General features: G+C 49.5%; 1 protein-coding gene across 1 annotated transcript in view; it reads right to left on the bottom strand.

Annotated features, from left to right (window-relative positions):
* Positions 1–21,473, bottom strand: part of Bpifb1 (BPI fold containing family B member 1) — a 38,035-nt gene that overhangs the window by 4,349 nt on the left and 12,213 nt on the right. The window contains exons 2-14 of the mRNA XM_059259695.1: positions 17,638–17,794; positions 15,551–15,689; positions 14,831–14,938; positions 13,958–14,107; positions 13,219–13,300; positions 8,811–8,874; positions 6,868–6,953; positions 5,272–5,451; positions 4,818–4,871; positions 4,360–4,518; positions 3,172–3,239; positions 2,156–2,201; positions 1,193–1,256 (exon numbers count right to left, since the gene is read on the bottom strand). Coding sequence (XP_059115678.1) covers positions 1,193–1,256; positions 2,156–2,201; positions 3,172–3,239; positions 4,360–4,518; positions 4,818–4,871; positions 5,272–5,451; positions 6,868–6,953; positions 8,811–8,874; positions 13,219–13,300; positions 13,958–14,107; positions 14,831–14,938; positions 15,551–15,689; positions 17,638–17,794 — 1,357 coding nt within the window. The remainder of the gene's footprint in view (positions 1–1,192; positions 1,257–2,155; positions 2,202–3,171; positions 3,240–4,359; positions 4,519–4,817; positions 4,872–5,271; positions 5,452–6,867; positions 6,954–8,810; positions 8,875–13,218; positions 13,301–13,957; positions 14,108–14,830; positions 14,939–15,550; positions 15,690–17,637; positions 17,795–21,473) is intronic.

The following is a 21,473-nucleotide window of genomic DNA, read 5'->3' as shown; positions in this document are numbered from 1 at the left end:
CCTTAGTCTGATCACATGGCAGGCAGAGTATCTGTGTGGTCAAGGACACAGCCAAGCGTGGTGACACGAGCCTTTAATTCCAATACCAACCATAGAGACCTGGAGGTCTGTATAGACAGGCAGTGACAAGGAAGTCATGTGACTGGGCTTAAAGCCAGTGAGAAGGCAGAACAGAAAGGCAATAAAAACACAAGTCAGACAGGAAGAAGCTCTCTCTGGGGAAACAACAGTGGTGGTGAGGTGGTAAGATAAGGTATTCGTGGCTCTTCGCTAGTTCTCTGATCTCTTTGGCTATTACCTCTGTATTTGGCTCTGTGTTTCTTATTTAATAAGACTGTTTAGAAATTGGACTACAGGAACCAGTCCAAGAGAAAGAAGTGTGTTGCAGTCAACAAAGCTGAATGGAGTTGGAGATCTGAAGAGCATTTTGACATCTGACATGGAGATGCAGAGTTTGGAGTTTGTCCAGCTGGTTTTTGGTCTTGCCTTGGTCCAATATTTCCTCTCTATGCTCCCTTCCCTACACTTTGGAATAATAATGTATATCCTGTGACATTATATGTTGGAAGTATGTCATCTATTCTTTGATTTTGATTTTATAGGGGATTATTGTTAAGAGATTTTGTGAATTTCAGAAGAGACTTTGAACCTTAGACTTTTAAATAAATTTGAGACTGTTATAGACTACAGGGACTTTTGAAGTTGGACTGAATGCAGTTTTACATTATGCTGTAGCTATAAGCCTTTAGGGGACTAGGGAGTGGAATTTGGTGGTTTGAAAGAAAATGGCCCCCCAAAGGGAGTGCCACTATTAGGAGGTGTGGCCTTGTTGGAGGAGGTGTGGCCTTGTTGGGGGAAGTGTGTCACTGTAGTGGTGAGATTTGAGTTCTCCTATGCTTAAGCTCCTCCTAGTGTCACAGACCACTTCCTGTTGCCTTCTGATCAAGATATAGCCAACACCATGTCTGCCTGCACACCACCAAACTCCCTGCTATGATGACAAGGGACTAAACCTCTGAACTGTAAGTGAGCCACCCCAATTAAATGTTTTCCTTTATAAGAGTTGTGTTCATAGTGTCTCTTCACAGCAATAGAAACCCTAACTAAGACAGCAGGTTTTAAATAAAAGGCCCCAGGGGAAGGCAGGAGATTCAGCAGCTTAGGAGAGGGTATTGGGGGCTGAGGGACTCACCATTCTCATTGGGCAGCAATGTGTATTCAAGGATCTTGGTCAGGGTGCCCTTCAGGATTTCAGGCTGTGAGGAAGAAGGAAGCCATTACCAGGCTGATTGCCAGGTCCTCTGGGCTAATACAGGTTTCCTAACTTGTCCCCCATGACAAGGGTAACCAGCAGACATGTGTTGGAATACCAGGCCTCCTGCAGGCTGGAGCTGCCATAGTCAGACCAGAAAGACTTCGAAGAGGCCCTCACTGCTCTGGGTGTGGCTCATTGAAAATGCCCTACACTCAGAATCCCCCGAGGGAATTCTGCTTTTGAAGAAAAGCCAGGTGTCCTGATTTTTACAAGCCTTGCATTAAAATATTGTTTTTAAACCAAAATTCACAGAAACTAATGAGGCACTAGGTGTGGTAATGGACACCTACAATCTCAGCAATCAGAAGGTAGAGGCAGGAGGACTGCCATGCGTTTCAAGGCCAGCTCCAGAGCTACATGGTGAGACCTTGTCTCCAAAACAAAACAAAAGAAAAACCACCAACAACAAAATAAAGCAAAGCAAAATAGAAAACAAACAAGCAAAACCACCACCTATAACAACAACAACAATAACAACAACAAAACCCAAAGTAATACAAAACCCCAAAGACTCAGCCTAGCTGAGCTTTCTTCAGGCTAGGAACTTGGGAAACTGAGGACCAGAGGGGAGGGGCCGCCCAGGATCAGTGGAAGGGCTTTGTTTATAATAGAGAGTGGGTGCACATCTGTAGTGATTGATGTTCTCAGCTATGTCTGCATACAGTGGGTGCTCAGCAGAAACGGGAGTCTGCAGGCCAAACTTTGGAGGGTAGTGAGAAGACCTCCAGCCCACCCTGGGGTTCCTGTGATATCTCTTTAAAGTAAATCTTGGGCGGTGTCTCATTTTAGAATGGCCCATTCTGGCCCCGGTGCCCTTAGAGATAATCTGCTAATACTTACATCAAACAGTTCAATATCTGAGATCATCAGCTTGATGCGCTCAATACTGTAACAGAAGATACCCATGAGAGTGATCCCTTGGGGTCTCAGTCAATAACTTCATTTACTGAGGACCTGCTGTGTGCCAGGCAGGCTCTCAGGAGACAATGGTGAAGCAGGGAAGGTACCCGCTTCATGGTGCTCACATTCTAAACGGGGAGGACAGTGGCTCAAAGGCGGAAAATCACCCAGGAATGAGGGAGGATTGGTGAACTAGTTAGAGAAAGTCCTTTCTAGATGGTCCCTAATTCCCATTCAACTACTCGTGTAAAAATGCCAGCCTGGGCAACAGAATAGTTTGATAGTTTGATTTTTTTTATCTGTCTGTCTATTGTCTGTCTGTCTGTCTATGTATCTATCTATGTATCATATATCTATGTATCTATGTATGTATCTATGTATGTATCTATGTATGTATCTATGTATCTATCTATGTATCTATGTATGTATGTATGTATGTATCTATCTATCTATCTATCTATCTATCTATCTATCTATCTATCTATCTTCTATCATCTTCTACCTAGCTATCATCTTACCCTGTGTGGGCTGATTTAAATACTTCCCTGGGCCTAACTTTATCACTGGAGCCTCCCGTTGGAGTCCCTGAACTCAGTCTGGGACAGAAGGTGGTTGACCTTGCAGGGCTGGCAGGGGCACAGATGTCATGTCTGTGCTAGGCTCAAGGGTTTAGTATCTGAGGCTGTTACCTCTTTGTCTTGAAAAGTGTCAGAATGGGCCATTGTAAGCCTGTGGTGGTGCATGGCAGGCCAGCCCTGTGGTGGGGTTGGCTTGCTCTGTGGCTCCTGTAAAGTCCTTTCCTTTTCTATTTGGAATTCATCCCTTAAGGTGGACCAGGCTTGGCAAGACAGCCTTCTGCCATCAGCCCTCTCTGGTGCCCCCCTGCTGGCAGTTTAAAGAAACCCACTGCTCTGGGCCAACACTCAGCAGCACCTCACACAGATTCACACATTTACCTGATGTTACTGAAGTCTAGCATAAGCCGGTCACCTTCTGTGAAAAACTGAGCTTCATAATTGGACTCCTGCAACAAGAGAACCCAACCCCCATTTTTTGAAGAGAATGTCTCTAGAGGGAGGGTTATACAGGAAAGATCGAGGTCGAGGAGAGCTGACCCGCATCTCGGCTACTGGCTCTGTGACCTTGGGAAACAGTTTAACCTCTCTGGGCCTCACTTTGCATGCCCTAGTGCCTGTTTCACAGGTGACAGTTCAGGCCTGGGGACGACAATTCCAACACAGCCGACACATACTGGCTGGCTACTCACTATGTGTCAGGCAGTTCAAATGCTTTCTTCAATAAGCCCCACCACCCCTCGAGGGGCCCTGTCAGTCCCCTGGTGTCCATGGGAGGAAACCGAAGGGCAGAGGACATCAGGGGCTCTGGTAAGCCCTAAGCACCATTAGTAAGATTGCAAAGCTCAGAGGCTAAGTCCGGCTTGACATTCAGGGCTCAAGACTTGTTTCAGCTTGACCCAGAGGCCGAGTGCTGGGCTCCGTTATAGTGGAGCCTAGAGAACCACTTTTTCTTGTAGTGCTTCTCATCAGTCATGGAGGGGTCATTGGGGAGTGAGACTGGCCTGGAAAGTGGGCTCCCACACTGTCTTTCACTGCAAGGCCAGAATGTCAAGATGAACTCTCTGGGAGGAACCAATACACCTCTAGTCTAGAAAGGCACCCCTGAGATTGTGTAATGTAGAACTGCACATAGCGACCCTGCTATAAGGAGGAGTCAGCTCCTACTCATAACAGGTACTGCTCACCCTCTTTGGGTAAGCCTGGCTGGCCTTACTCATGAGCCCACCCTTCGCCAGTCTTCTCTGCCCTCTGGAGTGCATGTGCTTGCTGCCCTGCTCTGACCCACCCCTTCATTCCAGGAGGCGCTCTGTGGCTGAGCTGCTGCATGTTGCCTATTCTCTGAAAACTCCCCTAGCTGGAATGTAGCTGCCTTGATGGGAGTTAGGGTCCCTCTGTCCCTAGGGCTGCTGGTGGCTAATGACTGGCTGATGGGCCCCCAAAGTTCTTGACTCTTGGTTCATCACTCCTCCTCCTCCTCTCCCTGTTCCTGGGTGACACCCCAATTTGGAACAATGACCAGGAAGACCTCCCCAGTCTTTGACCTGTGCCACAGACACTTGAACTCACAATGCCGAGGGAGAAGAAGGGCCGGACATCTGTGTTGGTTGGGAACACTTCCAGGATAATACTTTGGGCTGCTTTGGCGCTACCTTCATTCAGCACGATCTGGGGGCTGCTCTGAGTGGCCATCTTCACCATCTGGGTGGGCCCCAGCTTGTTTGCTGCCTGGAAAGACATCAGACCCACACGTCTGGTCACAGTGCACAGGCCCTCATGGCCCCTGTGGTGTTTCCAGTCTCTGTCCTTTCCAGGGCCCCTGTGTGGATGTTCTCTGATTTCTCAGCCCAGAGCAGGGCTTAGAGTGACCCTCATCACTCAGCGCCAGTCCGCCTATCAGATTCAAGCTTCTCTGCTAGACTGAAGGAGTCTCCGGGCGAGAACAGCCCACATCTGTTCTCCACCGCAGAGACCTATGGATAAAGGCAGCGAGCACCCAGAAAGCTGCAGGTGAAAAACAGACCCACCTCTGCATTGATCTCCTTGATATTCGCCTGTAGCTCTCGGGCCACCTCAGGAATCTGGAGAGAGGGGAAGGGATGTGAGTCAGTTGCATTGATCAGGCTGCAGTAAGAAGATCAGCGTATGTGTTGGCACTCAGGCTCAGGAGAAATGAGGGCCTTGATCAGTTAGTGACCTGTGCTGTTGGGGTGCAGGCACCATCTCTGGGTTCCTCAGGATCCAGAATGCTCGGGAGCTCCCCCAGGATATTTGGAGGAGGAAAACGGTACACCCATTCCCTTAAGGCAGAACCAGGACCCAAGTTGGATGTTAAGGGACACTTTTGGCTCTAGCATCAAACTTCAGAAAACAGGGTCTCTCTGAAGGGAGGGCAGAGCTGATCATTCCTGGGAGTTCCCACCTCGGTCTCCTTGCAGATGACACAGACGTGAGTCATCCTCTGTTCTCAGTGGGGCTTACCACAAATCTAAGCAGGATCACAAGCTCCTCCTTGGGGACTAGGGTGTTCACAATGGCATTCACCAGGTCCTGCCTCACAAGCAGGCTGAAAGGGGCCCTGTTGGGGGTGGTCTCCATCAGGGAAGCCACAGAGCTGTTGAACCACTGGGTCACCCTTGCCTGTGAGTCCAGCAGCTTGGCCTGAGGAGACACAGAACAGGGCATGGTTTGAAGACTTTGGTACTCCATTGTATCCCATAACCACCTGGAATGAAACAACTGTGCTGAAGGGGGAAGTTGTCTCCCCAAATTCTCATGATGGAAACCTCATCCCAGTGTAACAGGGTTGAGAGGTGCGTCCTTCAAGAGGTGACTGGGCCTTGATCAATGGTTAGTGCTGGTGCAGAAGTGGCCTAGTCACTGCAGGTAGGAGGAGGCCATTTGAAAGTAAGCTCGACCCCTGGCTGCCCTCGCTCTCCCCCTCCCCTACTCTTCTGTCTTCCACCATGGGCTGATGCAGCATGGAGGCCCTCCCCAGAAGATGCACCATGCTCTTGGATTTCCTAGCTACCAGGACCATGAGCCCAGCAAGCTCCTGTTGTTTATAAACCACTCAGGTACCGTGTTCTGGCAACACAAACTAGACTAAGACAGATACCATTCTGCTTTGCATCCTCGAATTTGTGTCAGGAAGCTGAGATTGATGAAGACAGTGACTGTCAGGTACCGGGCAGCTCCACTCCTGACTGAGTCCCTGAGATTTCCTCTACCCTCCCTTCGTCCCTCCCTCAGTTTCTTTTTCCACCCTTCCCTCTGCCCTTCTGCCTCACATTTAAAGAGATGGCATCTCCCTATGCTGCCCAGGCTGGCCCCTAATGCCTCAGCTCGAATGATCCTCTGGGCTCCATCTTCAGAGTGCCCAGGATTGTGGATGCATGCTGCCGGTGCCTCGCTTGTAACTGAAATGCTTGCTTTTCACTTACGCTTCAGCCTCTCAAACCCTTTAGATGAAGGGAGGATTCAGACTGCAATGGAGCAGAGGCAGCTGTCCCATGCTGTGACTTCAAGGGACTCCTGAGAATAGGTCTGGGACTCACACCACCCACGGGGAGCACTCCCTGCAGGTGTACAGTGCGGTATTTTATAGAGGTCCACCGGTCCTGAGTGCTTCCTGTCTGGGAAGTCAGTATGGTTTCATCTCATTGTCTCCTAAGAATTGTATTTTATAGTCAAGGAAACCGAGGCTCAGAGAGGTGAAGAAACCTGCCCACAGCTACACAGCTAGGGAGTCAGGGATCCAGGAAAGTTAAGGCTGTATGATCCTTGAGGACGCCTCTGTCCTGAGGCCATGTTGCAATGTTAGCAGAAGTCTGGGGTTTGGCAGGAGCTTGCCTGAGAGAAAGACCCAGGGACCCATACATACATCAGGTCAAGGTCTGAGGTCAGGAACCTGGTGGGTGGGGCATGAAGTTCTACCTGCTGGCTTTCACAGGGTACTTAGGGTCTGACTTCATCAACTGCATACCCTGATGCTGTGTAGGTATTGGACCCTGGGTGGCCACAGAAGAGCAGCTGTTCCCCAACGTCCCCACTTTGCTCTGAGGTCTACACACTCACCTTCAGGTTGAACACGATATTACTGTCCTGGATAGCAGGAGACAGAAGGTCAAAATCCAAGGCTCCAGGGCTGAGGGCAACGGGTGCTTCTCAGGGCAAGAAGAAAGTTTGTGAGGATGGAGGGTGGGGTTGGGTGGGGTGGTTTTCTACTGCTTCCAGCTAGGGACACTGCCAGAGTCAGGAAAAATGATGCTGTTGGTGGTAACTATGGCAACGATTACAGGGACCATTCAAAACACCAACATAGAGCTGGACTTTTCTGTGTATAACTGGAACCCATCCAGTCCTTTGCCAAACCTGAAATGCTGTTTATGACCTGTGCCTCCCTCACCTCACTGTAACCCACTCCTCAAGGCAGGTAGGGGCTGGGCACTGAACTCAGGTGTGCACACATTAGTTCATCCATCACCTGTGTGTGCCTTGGTTTTCCCCACTTGGTGGACAGAGGGTGGAGACTCTGCTCAGCTGTTGGGTGAACAATGAGAGTACATGCGCCTGTCCTTGCCCTCCTCCAGCCCCTGTCACTAAGAGCAGAGTGGCTAGATAGACCTGGGAACTCCTGTGACATTACTCTCTCTCTCTCTCTCTCTCTCTCTCTCTCTCTCTCTCTCTCTCTCTCTCTCTCTCTCTCTCTCCCCGTCTCTCTCTCTCTCCTAAAGTCTCATACATGCTAGGTAAGCCATGACCATACCACCCCACAGCTAATTGGAACAGGAAGAATCAGGTTCCAGCTTTCCGTACCATGAATCTCCTCTGTGAGCTTAGAGATTTCCCCACGTGTACATTGGGGCCGTTGAGTGTGCCGAGGAAGTGAGACAGAAATACCCAGTCCTGGATTTAGCTCTCGTGTGCACCAGGGGCTTTACTTGTTCCCCTCATCTCACTCCGGCTACCCTGTGACGTGCCTCTTTAGATCCTAAATCAGCACACGGTAGGGTTTTCTCCCATCTTGTTGATTCCCACTCTGAGGGGGTTGAGAAGGACCAGTTTCCAAGGCTGAGGGCAGAAGCCCATATTGTCTCCTCTTTGCTGCTCTCAGGGAGGGAGAAAGACATCTGTTCTGGGCACATAGCTCACTCCTGCCCTTGTTCTCTCCTCTCAGTAGCACACAGCAGTCAGTTTGCCATCCATCCATCCATCCATCCATCCATCCATCCATCCATCCATCCATCCAGTCATCCATCCATCCATCCATCTATCCATCCATACAATCCATCCATCCAGTCATCCATCCATCCATCCATCCATCCATCCATCCATCCATCCATCCATCCATCCATCCATCTATCCAGCCAGCCAGCCAGCCAGCCAGCCAGCCAGCCAGCCAGCATGCATTTGTTTTTAAGCAACTCCATGCTAGGTGGAGTATTCTATATGACCAGAACTTTCCTATAACCTTTAAGTGCTGAATACAATCCTTTGAGGTTGGGAGGTAGAAAGCCCCATTTTACAGATGAGGAAACGGAGGACAAAGGCTAGAGTGACTTCTCCCAGATCAAGGAGCAAGTCAGCAGCAAAGCTGGGCTTTAACTCAGCTCTGCCTGAGTATCTGCTGATACAGAACAGTGGTTCTCAGCCTTTGGGGATTGCATATCAGATATCTTGCTTATCAAATGTTTGCATTGCAATTCACAACACTAGCAAAATTACAGTTATGAAGTAGCAATAAAATAATTGTGTGGTTGGGGGTCACCATAACGTGAGGAACTGTGTTAAAGTGTTGCAGCCTTAGGAAGGTTGAGAACCACTGTCTTAGAACCTTGCACACGTAAGGTGATCATGAAGTTGCAGCATCTAGGCAGGGCTTAACAAGTGCTTATGCACCAGTGCTGGGCCCAAGGCACTGATGGGACATGAGGAGGTGGTCTCTACTGGGTAAAGGTGGGGCCTGAGGTCCAAGCCTGTAGTTAAAGAAAAGACAGTGGAGACAGCAGAGCCCCTACCTGTTGCCAGCCTCAGGAAGTCATCGTACATGTCATTGAAGGCTTGCTGGATCACAGGGCACAGCTGGAACAGCACAAACACAGGACCACCAGTGAAGAGCCAGTCCCTTGCCCACGGCATCCTGGGCCTGGTCTCCACCACTCTTATCCCACTGCAGTGCCCCAGCTAGTAAAATGTTCATCTGTGGAGTGGAGGACTCACAGATCTGTCCATCTCCGTCCCTCCTTGCTGTTCAGAGTCCATGGCTGTCCTACGGGCCATCCAGGTCCTTTTTGCAGTGGTTTGCCTTTTGCCTTGTACCCAGACTGTGCCTGGTCTGCCAGCTACCCTCTCCAGGACACCCATGATTGCTCAAAGAAGCCCATGTTTCCTTAGAGGAAGCCAAGAACTCACTTGTTCATTCCATAAGAACTCATAGAGTTCCTCCCATGTCAGACTCTTAGAGCAGAGGCCCTCTGGGCTGTCCCAGCAGACGCTAAGCAGTGTCTGTATCTTGGTGAGTTTCCAGCCCCAACACATCCCTGTGCCACCAAGGAGTTCGCTGACTAACATGGACAGCACCTCTCATCAGGGAACGATTTTGGTCTCTGGCAAGACACTGTGAGGCATTTTTTAGTTATCATAATGTAGCGTATGAGCCATACTGACATCTAGTGGACAGAGGTCAAGGATGCTACTACTCATTCCTCCCCTCAGCCCAGCCCCAAAGTATCAAAAGTATCAGTAGTCCCCAAAAGCAGTGTGGATTTAGGGGTTCTACTGAAAGGGGTAAACATTTGCCTTGCAGTCTTTAGGACCCACGGACCTTTTGATGTTTAGCTGCTCTAATGGAAGGACCATCTCACTGGCTACCCACTTCAATATTCTTGTGTGAGGGAGGGCAGTGCATTTTGAGAAATGCTAACTTGTGAACAAAGGTACTCTGCTTCCATCACTTCCCTAACCCATGACCCAGAGAGGAGGAGGGATAGGTGGGGAGACATCTTGACTCACACAGCCAGGGGACTGACTATTCCCTGCAGGAAAGAGGCATCTTCCACAATACCCCATCCTTCACTTCCTTCGACCCTGGCCACATATCTGAGTCTGGGACACAAGGTTCCCACCAGATCCATTGCTTCTGAATCTGGGGTGGGATGGAACGTCCATTTTTATAGCCTTCAGATAGTTGTGAAACACAGCTTCGTTGAGCGCCATGTCCATACTGAAAAGGGCTCCTTGCTTTCCTCTGTGAGCTCCATCAAGAAGTCCCCTCCTCAAATGACACTCTGTGAATCACAATGGTGACCAATGACCCCTGCCTCAAGTCACTACAAACCCATGAGTTAGAATTAGCTTAGAATTCAAAGTTCATGCCATCTCTTCTGCTGGGGAATCTATTTTTTTCTATTAAAGTATGTTCCTGGGTAAAATTTTGAAAATATTTGCATCTGGGTCCTACTCCAAGAAACTCCTATTTTTAAACAGAAAAATAAAGTTCTTAAAATGTATCTACTGGTCATATTGGCACATGCCTGTAATCCCCACCTTTGGGATGTGGAGGCAGGAGGATCAGCAGTTCAAGGCTATCCTGGGCTACGTGATACCCTTGACCCCACTCCTATAACATTCTCATATAAGTTGATAACAGGTTATGCCCTTCTCTTAAAAAAAATTGCATTGAAGAGCATTCTCCTGAGCCAGATGACCAAGGTAGATGGGTTATCCGACAATCACTGCCATCGAAACCCCTGAACCTGTGAATTTATTGTTATTTAGCAAATCCTGACATTGTGGAAAGACATGTATGTCTTCAGATATGTTTCTGGCACAACATGCTCATGATAGTGAGACAAGATCATTTAACAAAGTGATTTCTTTCCATTTCTCTTTAAAAATACCTTTCTGGATATGCACCTCAACTAATGGTTCAGGAGTTTAAAATTGACTTGATTTGGAAGTCACATATAAATACTAATTCTCCCATTTCCTACCTCTCTCTCCCTACCTCCCCTCTTCCAAGAAGAACCAGGAAGTTCCCTCCCTCCCTGAGGATTGAGTCCAAGCCTCACACATGCGTGGCAAGTGCTCCACCACGGAGCTACTTCTTGAGCCCTCTTGGCTTACTTTTAATTTTGAGGAAGGATCTTGCCAAGTTGCCCAGGCTGGCCTTGAACTTGCTCTATAGCACAGACAAGCACTGAACTTTTATCCTTCTCTTAGTCTCCCAGAAGCTGGGATTACAAGCCTATTCCAGACTGGTCAATATTGTTTTTTAAATTAACTCTATAAAATGTAAGATCCAGGGCCTAGGGAGATGGCTCAGCCGCTAAGAGTCTGTATTACTTTTCCAGAGGACTCAAGTTTGCGTCACAGCACTTATTCTAGGCACTCAAACCTGCCGACAAGTCCAGTTCCCGGGATCAGATACTCCTGGCCTCAGTGGGCACCCACATATGTAGAATATACTCCCTCTCCTATACACATCATATACAGATGATTAAGAATAAACATCTTTACAGTAAAATAAGATCTCATTTGTGATTTCTTCTGTGTGTGTGTGTGTGTGTGTGTGTGTGTGTGTGTGTGTGTGTGTGCTGGGCCTTGTGCATGCTAAGCAAGTGCTTTGTCATCAAGGTACACTCTTAGCACTTAGGTTTTTTGATAAATTGATTGTTTTTCTTTGTTCTCTGTAACATGTAGACATTTAGTCTACTAACAACAGATTCAGTAGACTGTTTCCTAGCATAGAAAAAGGGATTGAAGCTTTACCAAGAATGAATTAAAAAAAAAAAAAACCCCAAACACAATTCAGTATTATACAGTAGACCATGATTAACAGAGGCAAAATGCCACACTGTATTTTTCTTGAAGGTGATTTGGTAGGATTTGATACATTTTGAACAGAGGGAAACTGATACTCTATTGTTTTAAAATCTCATCATGCATATGAAATATTGTTTCAAATATCACTTGTTTTGCTGGGCGGTGGTGGTGCACGCCTTTAATCCCAGCACTCAGGAGGCAGAGCCAGGCGGATCTCTGTGAGTTCCAGGCCAGCGTGGTCTACAGTGCGAGATCCAGGACAGGCTCTAAAACTACACAGAAAAACCCTGTCTCGAAAAACCAAAAAAACCACCACCACCACCACCAACACCAACAAAAACAAAACAAAACAAAAAAAATCACTTGTTTTAAAGTAATCTTAATACAATCATTTCATTAAAAAGACATTTTGATAAACAGTTAAATGTGATCCAGCTATTATAATGACTATAAATGTTAGATGAGGACAAGGAACGTCAGGTGCAGTCACATAAAAACATGAGTGCCTGTGGTTGAGCTGGAGATGAGCAAATGGCCAAACAGCTGCTGGATTGGACTGGACACATTATGAATGTTTTCTGCCTAACTTGTGCTAGTTATTATGTCATCTTTTTCATTAAAACATTACCATGGTATCAATGAGACTAATGACATCTTGTCAGCTTATGGTAAAAAAAAAAAAAAAAAAAAAGACAGCTACTTGACAAGGTGCTCTGAGCCCTCTGGGTAATTACTGAAGTGAATGCACGTTAAATTTACAATGGAAATCACAGGTAAATATGAATGGATCCACTTACAGCATGTTGGTTACCTGTGGCATATTAAGGACATACAGAAGGAGTCACCAGGGTTGCAGGTGTCTTCTGTTGTAGAACGCTTGCCTAGCAGATGTGAAGCCCTGGGTTCTATCCCCAGCACCACACACACGCATGCACACATATATGCATGCACACAGCCTGAGTTTACTGACACAGAGGAAATAAATGCAGCTCATCTGGTGGGATGCAGTGTCTACAAACCACACCTGGATGGCTGAGCAGGGGCATGCCACAGCCTGCTTATGACAGTATTCCAGGACAAAACGCTAGATGTTCAGGGATTTCCAGCTTAGTTTTTTAAAAGTAAAGTATATAGACTTACATAAAAACGTACTAAAATAAATTTAATAAAGGCAGAAAACCTGTCCCTTCCTAGGTAGTTTGCTTAGCATCTACTGTTGTCTACTGCTCTCGAGGTCTGTTGCTCTTGCCTACTGTCTGTTTGGTGGCAATACCACACAGGAACATGCTACTGTGAACCTTCTTCCAGTTCTGCTCCCTGACATCACTTTAGACTAGACTAAGATCAGCCTGGAGGTAGGATTTATAACTGGGAAGTCAGCAAAAGCTACACATAGGGTTCCCTCCCTCAACTCTCGTAGAGACAAGTGTTAAAAGTTTAATCAGCACACTACTGACAAGGCCTCCCGGCTTTTTGGCTGTCCTGTTACATTGACCTCGATGATCTCACTAGCCCAGTGGCTCATTTGGCACCAGCTTACAGTTTCACCCTAGTCCTACAGAGGGTGCCATCTCCATAGGCCAGAGGCCTGATTTAACTCACCTGGTTTTTCACCATTTGGGGCAGGGCTGGCACCAGGAGATTCATGACATTATTTGCCAAGGAGTTGACCATGAAGGAGAGCCTTTGGCAAAGGAGAGTGGGAGATTAGGAAGCTTATAAGAGAGAATTGTCCCTATGTTATAGAGGTAACATGGACTCCTTGCTCAGGTTTATCCAGGATGTTAGCTAAAGCTGTGGCAGAGGCTGAGCTGAGGGCAGACATTGGCCTGGGTATTGTCTTTACAGATCTGTGCTGACGTTAGGATGCCAGGAGCTGACAGGTCCCCGGAGGGATGACATGCACTCTTATGAGTGGGTCATTCTTGATGCCTGGAAAGTGTCATCAGCAGCATTTCCAGACCAGGAAAGTGAGACATGGGGAGGTGACTTGGCCAACATCACCCAGGTAGTCAAGGAAGAAGGTAAGCTTGCTTTGGGCCCGCCTAGGTCTGCCTGGGTGGCCTGGGAGCCCTAGATGGAGGCTCTGCTCTGTCTGCAGGTGTTTGCCCCATGCCCACCCCCACCCGTACTCACTCCCACCCCTACCCTCACCCTCCCATCCTGGTATTATGCCACCTATTGCTGTTTTCATCTTTGCCATCCAGAACTGCTTTGGCATCCCGGAAGGAGCCTTAGATCAAGAGTCAGGAGGGACAGGTGTCCGTTCCTTCAGTGTTGTCCATGTGAGAGCAAGCCACAGTCTGCTTCTCCTAGCAGCATGGTGGAACCCAGCACTCACTTGTTCAGCAGGCTGAGGCGCAGGGTGTTCTCACTGCTGGAGCAGTCACTAAGGTTCAGGTGGGCGGGGCCTCTCTTGCTTTTCTCCACCCGGATGAGGGCTTGGACCTCCGTGTTCATTTGGAACTGCATCAAGGTCTTGATCAGTGGCCTGTGAGGACAACAGCGTTGAGAGGGGGTGCTGTGCAAGTCCACGTGGGAGCCACAGCTGGGTGTCTGTCCCTTGCTATCTTTTTGGCTGGTTCCCCTCATCCCTCCAACATCTGGAGTTCTCTCCTGATCTCACCCATTATGGATGCCGTGGGACTCCAGGTCACACACTGTGCCCGACTCAGATGTCCTCTGAGTCCCTCAGGATAGCGTGGCAGCAGTGGATTCCACATCGTCCCCCTGGCCTGCCACTTTCAAGCTTTGCCTTGGCTGCTGGCTGCTCCTCTCGGATTGATGTTGGAGCAGACCCTGAAGTCTGATTGTCTGTTACTCCTCTGACCATCTGGCCTAAGCCATCACTCTCTCCCCTAGAGTTGTTGAAGGACCTTCTGTGGTCCACCTCCACTCTGCCTCACACTTTCCCCCATAGCTCTTCCTTGGCTCAGACCTTCTGTTGCTCGTGGCCCTCATACTCTGTAAAAGCCAAGTTCTCATCTTGGCCCATCAAGCCTTGCCTCACCAGGCTTCAGCAGCTTGCTGATGTCGCCTCTAACTAATCCCCCCTCCTCTTGGTCATTTTGAGCGAGGCAAGTCCATTCCCACCTCAGGGCCTTTGCACTTGCTCTTCACACTTTTGGATTCTTTCCCAGGTATCTGCATGGAGGGCCGAGAGTGAGCAGATGAGGCTGTTAGGTTAGCTGTGACAGATTCAGGGGACACTCACGTGTTGAGTCCAGCCACCATGTCCAGGGGGATTCTGACAATCAGCTCCTGGTCATAGGTCGAAGGCTGCACAACCAGCTGGGGGATATTAGCCGAGGTGACCTTCATCCTGGATAGGGTGGAGTGGAGATGGAATCACATTCGTACTCGGGTAAGTGTCACCCCAAGCCTCTTACCATTCTCTTTCCTGACTTCTGCACACCTGACCAGACTCGAAGCCCTCTCTGTCATGACCCCACCTCTGTCTGTTCCCTTCACCCTTGCTTGCCTCTCTGCGGATTCCTTGGCTTTTAGCCTCAGCCTGTTGGGCTGACAGTAAGCCCCTCTGTGAACCGACCTTACTGGCCTGTCACTCTTTGCTGTGGGACTTTGGAATGCAATCATTCTGAGTGACTCTCACCCAGTCATGGTTTTACCCTACTGGTCCCTTTGCCTGGAATGCCAGTTTCTTGGTGTCTCTGGCTTAGCCTTGACCTTCACGAAGAAGCATCTCCTGGTCCCGGCACTGTCCCACCTGGGGCTACCTTCCTATGTGGCTGTCCTCTTAAGGTACCAGTGACACTGCCTTGTGGTCACCACTAGCCATGCTGGGTGCTTTTCAAAAGAGAGACTTAACCTGGTCCATCTTCACTGATGTTTGTTGACTGAGAACTGAGTAAGCAGCGTACGTGGGCAGAAGTGTGGGAGAGAGAAGCTCCCAGCACTGTCCAGCAAGACTCACCAGACGATGTATCTCAGAGCAGTGCGCACTAGGCTGTCCAGCATGGGGATGCTCCCAGGCCTCTTCTGCATGGCACTAAGCAGTGGCAACTCCTGGAGGATGGCAATGGCGTTGTGATCCTCCAGTGCTTGGGTCAGTTCTGCAGATAGATCCAGGGGTTAGAGGTCAAGAGGAGGTTTGAGGATGGCCATCACTCAGGACTCCTTGGACCTGACATTAGGTGAGGGCGGTGGCCTTGAGACAGTGGGAACCATCACACTCAGAATGTTGCCTGTCACTGCTGGGACGCTGGACCTGTGTTCTCCCTCTCCCTAGCCAGTGCCAACTGTTTCTTGAGCTGAGTATCCCATCAGGGACAGTTTTGTGACAAATCACACAATGATCTTCTGGCTCCCTTACTGTTTGCCCTGTTGTCCAGAGCACCTTAGATGCTAGCAGAGGAAGGAGGAAATGGGAGTGAGGGCGCTGGGGCTGGTCCCTGCTGGCGTTTCACCAGTGGCCAGAGCCTATTCCATAGACCCTGTTCCCGAGCCATGCCAGTCCCAGTGTTTCAGAGTCTTGTCAAACATTTGCCTATTCTGTACTGATGGGGCTGGACCCATGAGCATTTTTTTCTTTGCCGGTTGGCAATCTTAAACCCCATCAGTATAGACTCTTGAGGGACACGGAGGGGCAATTCCCTGAAGTGTGCCTCTTATCAGCTCTTGTGGTATCACTGCCCAGGTGACATCAAATTGCCAGTTAACAGGGCTCCTGAAGACTGAGAGCAAGTCCTGCGGGCCTCTGGCAAGCTTCTAGGGTCCCATGCAGAGATGGCCCTCTAGAGAGGTAAAACAACTCCTCCCTCCAGGGACATCATCCAAAGGACATCATTAGCTGAGGGCAGGGGTGTGCTCTGCAGCTTCTGCTTGCCAGCATCAGGCCAGTGCTGGGCTAGCACAACCCTGCTTGCTTCCCTCCAATTCGACAGGCCTTCATCACACCCAGTCCCAGGGGGCCTTGGGAGGGGTCTCCGACTGTGAGTGTGTTCTGTCTTTGAGTGCCACCTAATTGCTGGGTGCCCTTTAGAGTTAGTTCTCTCTTTCCCTCTTAGTCAAATCCTCCTTCTTCTGAATCCCCAACATAGTCCTTTACATTAAAAGCTCCTCCCAAGGATTATGGTGTGGCTTTTATCTTCTGATGGAGTTAATGGATAGAGTTGCCTAGTGGCTTCTGGCCCTCGGTGGTCACTTGCTTGGGAAGGCCCACTGACTCTCCTGTAGGGGATCTTGGGAATCTCCTTCCAACCTCTACTGGTCATAACTCCTTGACTGCACACTTCCACCATGGCTACTCACCCCAAGCTCCCTGTAGCTCAAATGCCACATGCTTGGGAGTCACAGGATGGACCTCAGGTCATCTGCTTCCCCCAGCCTTTGGGACAGTGCTTGTCCACCAGGTAATTGCCACATTGTCATAGGAGACATGTGTCCATGCCTGGGTGGAAGGTGCTTCTAAGTGTCTTCTACCACATAGGACTGTGCCCCATGCCAGAGAGGAGCTGTGGAGAAGGCTACCAGATCGCCCTGTGACCCTCCTCAGTTTCTATGGTGTTGTGAGTTCTGGATGGCCCAGGGAGGAAGGCCTTCTCATGTGCTTATGGAGAGTAAGCCTAGACCCAGGGTCATGGAACTGGAGTAACAAGCCTGCGTGTGGTATTAGGCCACCAGACTCTGCCTAGACCTCTGATTTGGGGACCAGGAACATGCTGGGTCTTAACTCTGTTGATGGGAGTTCAGGCAAGGACAGGGTTGAGGTGCATCCCTGCATGCAGTGGCCATGTACCGCCCATAAGGCTCCCAGATCCCCAGGGTAGTGGTTTTTTGGAATAATATAATTTGGGGATATCTTGGCGTCACCAGCTCTTGAGATCATGATATTCCAGACCTTCGTACCCCAGCCACTATTCTTGCCTTACTCAAGTCCTGGGCTCCACCCATGCCTGATACACCCTTTTGACAAGGAACTCCCCTCCTTTTTAGAGGACTGCTCCATCTGCTCCTTGCTTTATGGTGGTGAGGTTTGAGGGAGAGGGAGTCATGACTTACGATCCTTGATGACTTCTGGGCCCAGGTTGAGCACAGCAGGGGGCCGAAGTTCAGCTTGGACCAATGTGGCTCCCAGCAAACCGTAGAGGAAGGTGACAATCCATGGACCAACCATCTTTCTGGGTATTGATGAGAAGTGGGTGACAGGTACCAGGGCCTAGGGTAAGCACAAAGGGTCCTTGCTAGCTGGACAGAGGAGCCCATGCCTGGGACACAGTGTCCAGAAGAGGCATTCAGGGCAGTGGTTAAGAGCCAAGGCTTAGTGTGCATCCTTGAATAATCAGCCAAGACACAAATGCCTCTGTGCCTCGGGGTTCTCCTCTGGCAAGTGAACAGGATGAAACTTCATTTCAGAGTCTCTGGGATTAACAGTATCTAGAAATCGTTCAGTGTGGTGTTTTCCCCACAGGAAGAACTTGGGAGACATTAATAGTTTTTAGTGACTACCGATACTGGCATCAGAGGAAACCGCGCCACAGTGAAAGCCAGAAGGCAGAGCTGGCAATCTGCATTGGTTGACAAGGCCAACCGTACCCTCAAACCATGTCTTTGTCTTCCAAACACTTTGGTCCCTGTTGGCCGCCTTCTGCCCACTGCTCAGCCTCCTGATCAGACAGGTTCTGAACCCAGAACCTGTAGTGTTGCCTCTTATGAGAGACATCGTCTCCCACAAATCCCAGCCTGGGCCCACCCACCATGGGGTCTTCAGCCCCTGCCCTCTTCATGGATGCCTTTTACTCCTTTCTAGCATCCACTCAGCTTTGCCTCCCACATGCCACCTCTTCCAGGAAGCCTCCTGTGACTGCCCTCTCTCTGGTCCTAGGCCTTCCTTAAACACAGTAAGCCCACAATGGTCCCTTGGGAGTTCTTTGATGGTTGCTGTGACTGACGCTTCTTTTTGTCCCCAGCAACAGCTCAGCACACACAGGCATTGCACAGCCAGAGTGTGCAGAACAGGTTGTAGTCCCTAGCCTGAGGATTGGGAAAGACCAACCTGCCTCATGCTGCCATCTTTGTTCACAGCTTTTGGATAAGAGCACCAGCATCTCTCTGCCTCCCCCCCTCCCCCCGAAACCATAGCTGACAGGGGCATTATTAGGCTCCTCAATTCTCCCTTAGCTGACCTCAGCAGGTGTCCCCTGAGGAATCTTCTTCACTGCCCAGGCTTCTGGAACCCCCCCCCCCCATTTTACCTGGATGTGCCGGAGTCCAGGGTTTGTTCTGCTCCTCTCCTGGGTGGTGGGTCTAGAAACCCAGCCTTATATCCTGCAACCCCGACTTGGGCAGCCACCCTGAGCATGTGGGCCAAGACCTCAGGCTGAGGTCTCCAAGGTAAATATTTGCAGCTCTTGGTGAACCAGAGCCCTTCCTGGAGGCAGTCTAGGAACTCCAGCTTCCTGAGGTTTGGAGAAAGGAGGGTCCAAACTGGCTGGAGGGGCAGAGAGAGTGCTGGGGCATATGGGAGGAAGGTGTCTCAGGCGCACAGCAAGCTTCACAGGGGCTCCCTGCATCCTGGGCGGTCACCGCCACAGGATCATGCAGGGGTCTCTGCACCCTCCACAGCCAGCAGAGTCATGATCCGCAGGAGGCAAGAGGCAGTTCAATTCAGTATCACTCAGTAGCTGGTGTTGATTCAAACTTCTGGAGCCTGACCCTAAGGAGTTTATTTTAGGTATATTTAAGCACAACGGTATTTGGTGAAAACTTACTCCGGTGATAATTCACTCAGTCTCACATTCACAACAAAGCATACATAAGTCTCTTTGAGAAACAAAGTAAGCTAAATACAAAATCAGATGTGACTACATCAAAATTCTTGTAAAGTTCATAAAGACAGGTTTTATAGATTGACTGAGAAAAACAATTTACAATAAGGGTCTTGAGGTGGGGGGGACCTGGTGCCAGAAAAATTCTCTAGCCACACAAATAGAGCAAAGGTCACCAGGCTAGGAACCATGTCCTCTCTCAGCCTTTTGGGAAGATAGAAAGCTATGCATTCCTTCCCCTGAAGGTACAACTTTGTGTATTTAATATTCCAGATTCCCCTAGCACTTATCTGTGAGCACAAAGACCTCTGTGCTTCCTACAGCACCATAATGATCACAGTAGCAGTTTCTATGAATGAACAGCTCTGACATTGCAGGCCTCATTCGTGTTTTCCATCAGTTAGGTTGATGGGTGTCATCCTCATGCGTGATCAGCCAGTCATCCTGATATTAGCCAGGAGGAACCAGCCGCCACACTCAATAAACAGAAGAGTGAGGATTCCAAGCAGAAATCTGGCTTTAAAAGCCATCTGGGGACATCTCGGCAGCTTGGTAGACACAGGATGTGTGTTAGGGGACAGACCAGGGTCAAGTCCTGGCTTCACCTTTTTCATTCTGAGTGACTTGGGGACTGAGCCTCTCTGTTTCCATGTGTGAAATGGGCACACCCAAGCTCCTCTTACTTAGAGGGCATGTAGCTGGAGACACTGGGCCTACCCAGAGATGCTCAGTAGCAGTGTGTTTGGGGCTGTTGTCATTGGTACTGCTTACAACAGGATGAGGTTTGTAGAGAGGCAACATTAACAGTTTAGTCAAAGTAACCACCTGGAGGGGAGGAAGGCACAGCCTTGCCCGTCTCACTTTCTCCCATCCACCAAGGAGAGCACATCTCCACTGACTGATTCCTTTAAGAGAACAGGTTAGAATCCCACCTCTGCTACTTCTTTGCTGTGCTCCCCGGGCGAGGTGCTTCACTTCGCAGGGCCTCTCTAACCTCCTCGGTACAATGGGGTTCATGGAAATGCTGTCCATTAGGCTGGCGAGAGCGTCAGCTGAGCTATGGGCCACATGACCTTGTCGTGGACTTGGATTTGGTCATTTTATGACCTGCGCACATCTCTGCCTCATTTACACTGCCAGGAAGGTGGTGGATGTTTGTGGAGTGATAGAATAATGAGCAACGGACCATGGACCAAGGGACAAGTGTGAACTGGCCAGAGGGACCCTGGTCATCTCCGCCTGGGTAGAGGCTAGTCTCATTTAGCCACACAGCACCCAAGGGGCATTAACAGCCCTGCTTTTCCCAGGAGCACTGGAGGCTCAGAGGATAGTGATTTGCTCAAGGTCACAGGACCAGGGGACTTGAGCACCTAGTGTAAGTCACACACTTTTAACCACACTGTCCTGGTGATCCCTGGTTAATGTTAGGGTCAGTATGGATAAAGATGTGACCTTTGGACACCACCTGGGCACATGTTATGGATTAGGGCTAGGAGATCCATTATTGAGTCTTGTCCTCATCTGTAGTGTGACGAGAGAGGGGCAGTGTCTGTGAAGTCACACAGGCCCTGGCTGGTCATGGAGGAAAATGTGGTTTGCATCCTGCCGTATCTGGAACATTCAATACGTCCTGAACACCAAAGGCTAGCTGCTCCAGAGCCAGAAGGGCTCCCCGGAAGGACCCTGCCAGTGCCTCGGGCACATGTGCAGAGAGACATATACTCCTGCTTGGCTTCTCAGCTGCCATGCCTGCTGCCCAGGGACAAAGTTCCTCTGTGGGGTGGTGGAGCTGGTGCCAAGGCCAATGTCTACATCTGCTCCAGCTTCCTGCCTGTCGGCTCAGTCTGTAAGGGCTGGACGGGCATCATGCACCCCTTGGACTGTGTACCCAGTCCTGTGTGCCTCTGTCCTGCCCCTCTTGCTCTGGCCTCACTTCTCTCAGATCCTCACTTTCTTTGTGTGTCCCCCTCCTGGAACTCCTCACACCTCACAAAAGCTCCTTCGTAAGCCTGGAGAGGATGGCTCAGTGGTTAAGAGCACTGGCTGGGTCCTCTGGTTTCCAGAGGACCT

This window comes from Peromyscus eremicus, chromosome 4 (assembly GCF_949786415.1).
Source record: "Peromyscus eremicus chromosome 4, PerEre_H2_v1, whole genome shotgun sequence".
In the NCBI taxonomy this organism is placed as follows: domain Eukaryota; kingdom Metazoa; phylum Chordata; class Mammalia; order Rodentia; family Cricetidae; genus Peromyscus; species Peromyscus eremicus.
Note: the sequence above shows the minus strand (reverse complement) of the source record. Positions and strands in the feature narration are given on the sequence as shown.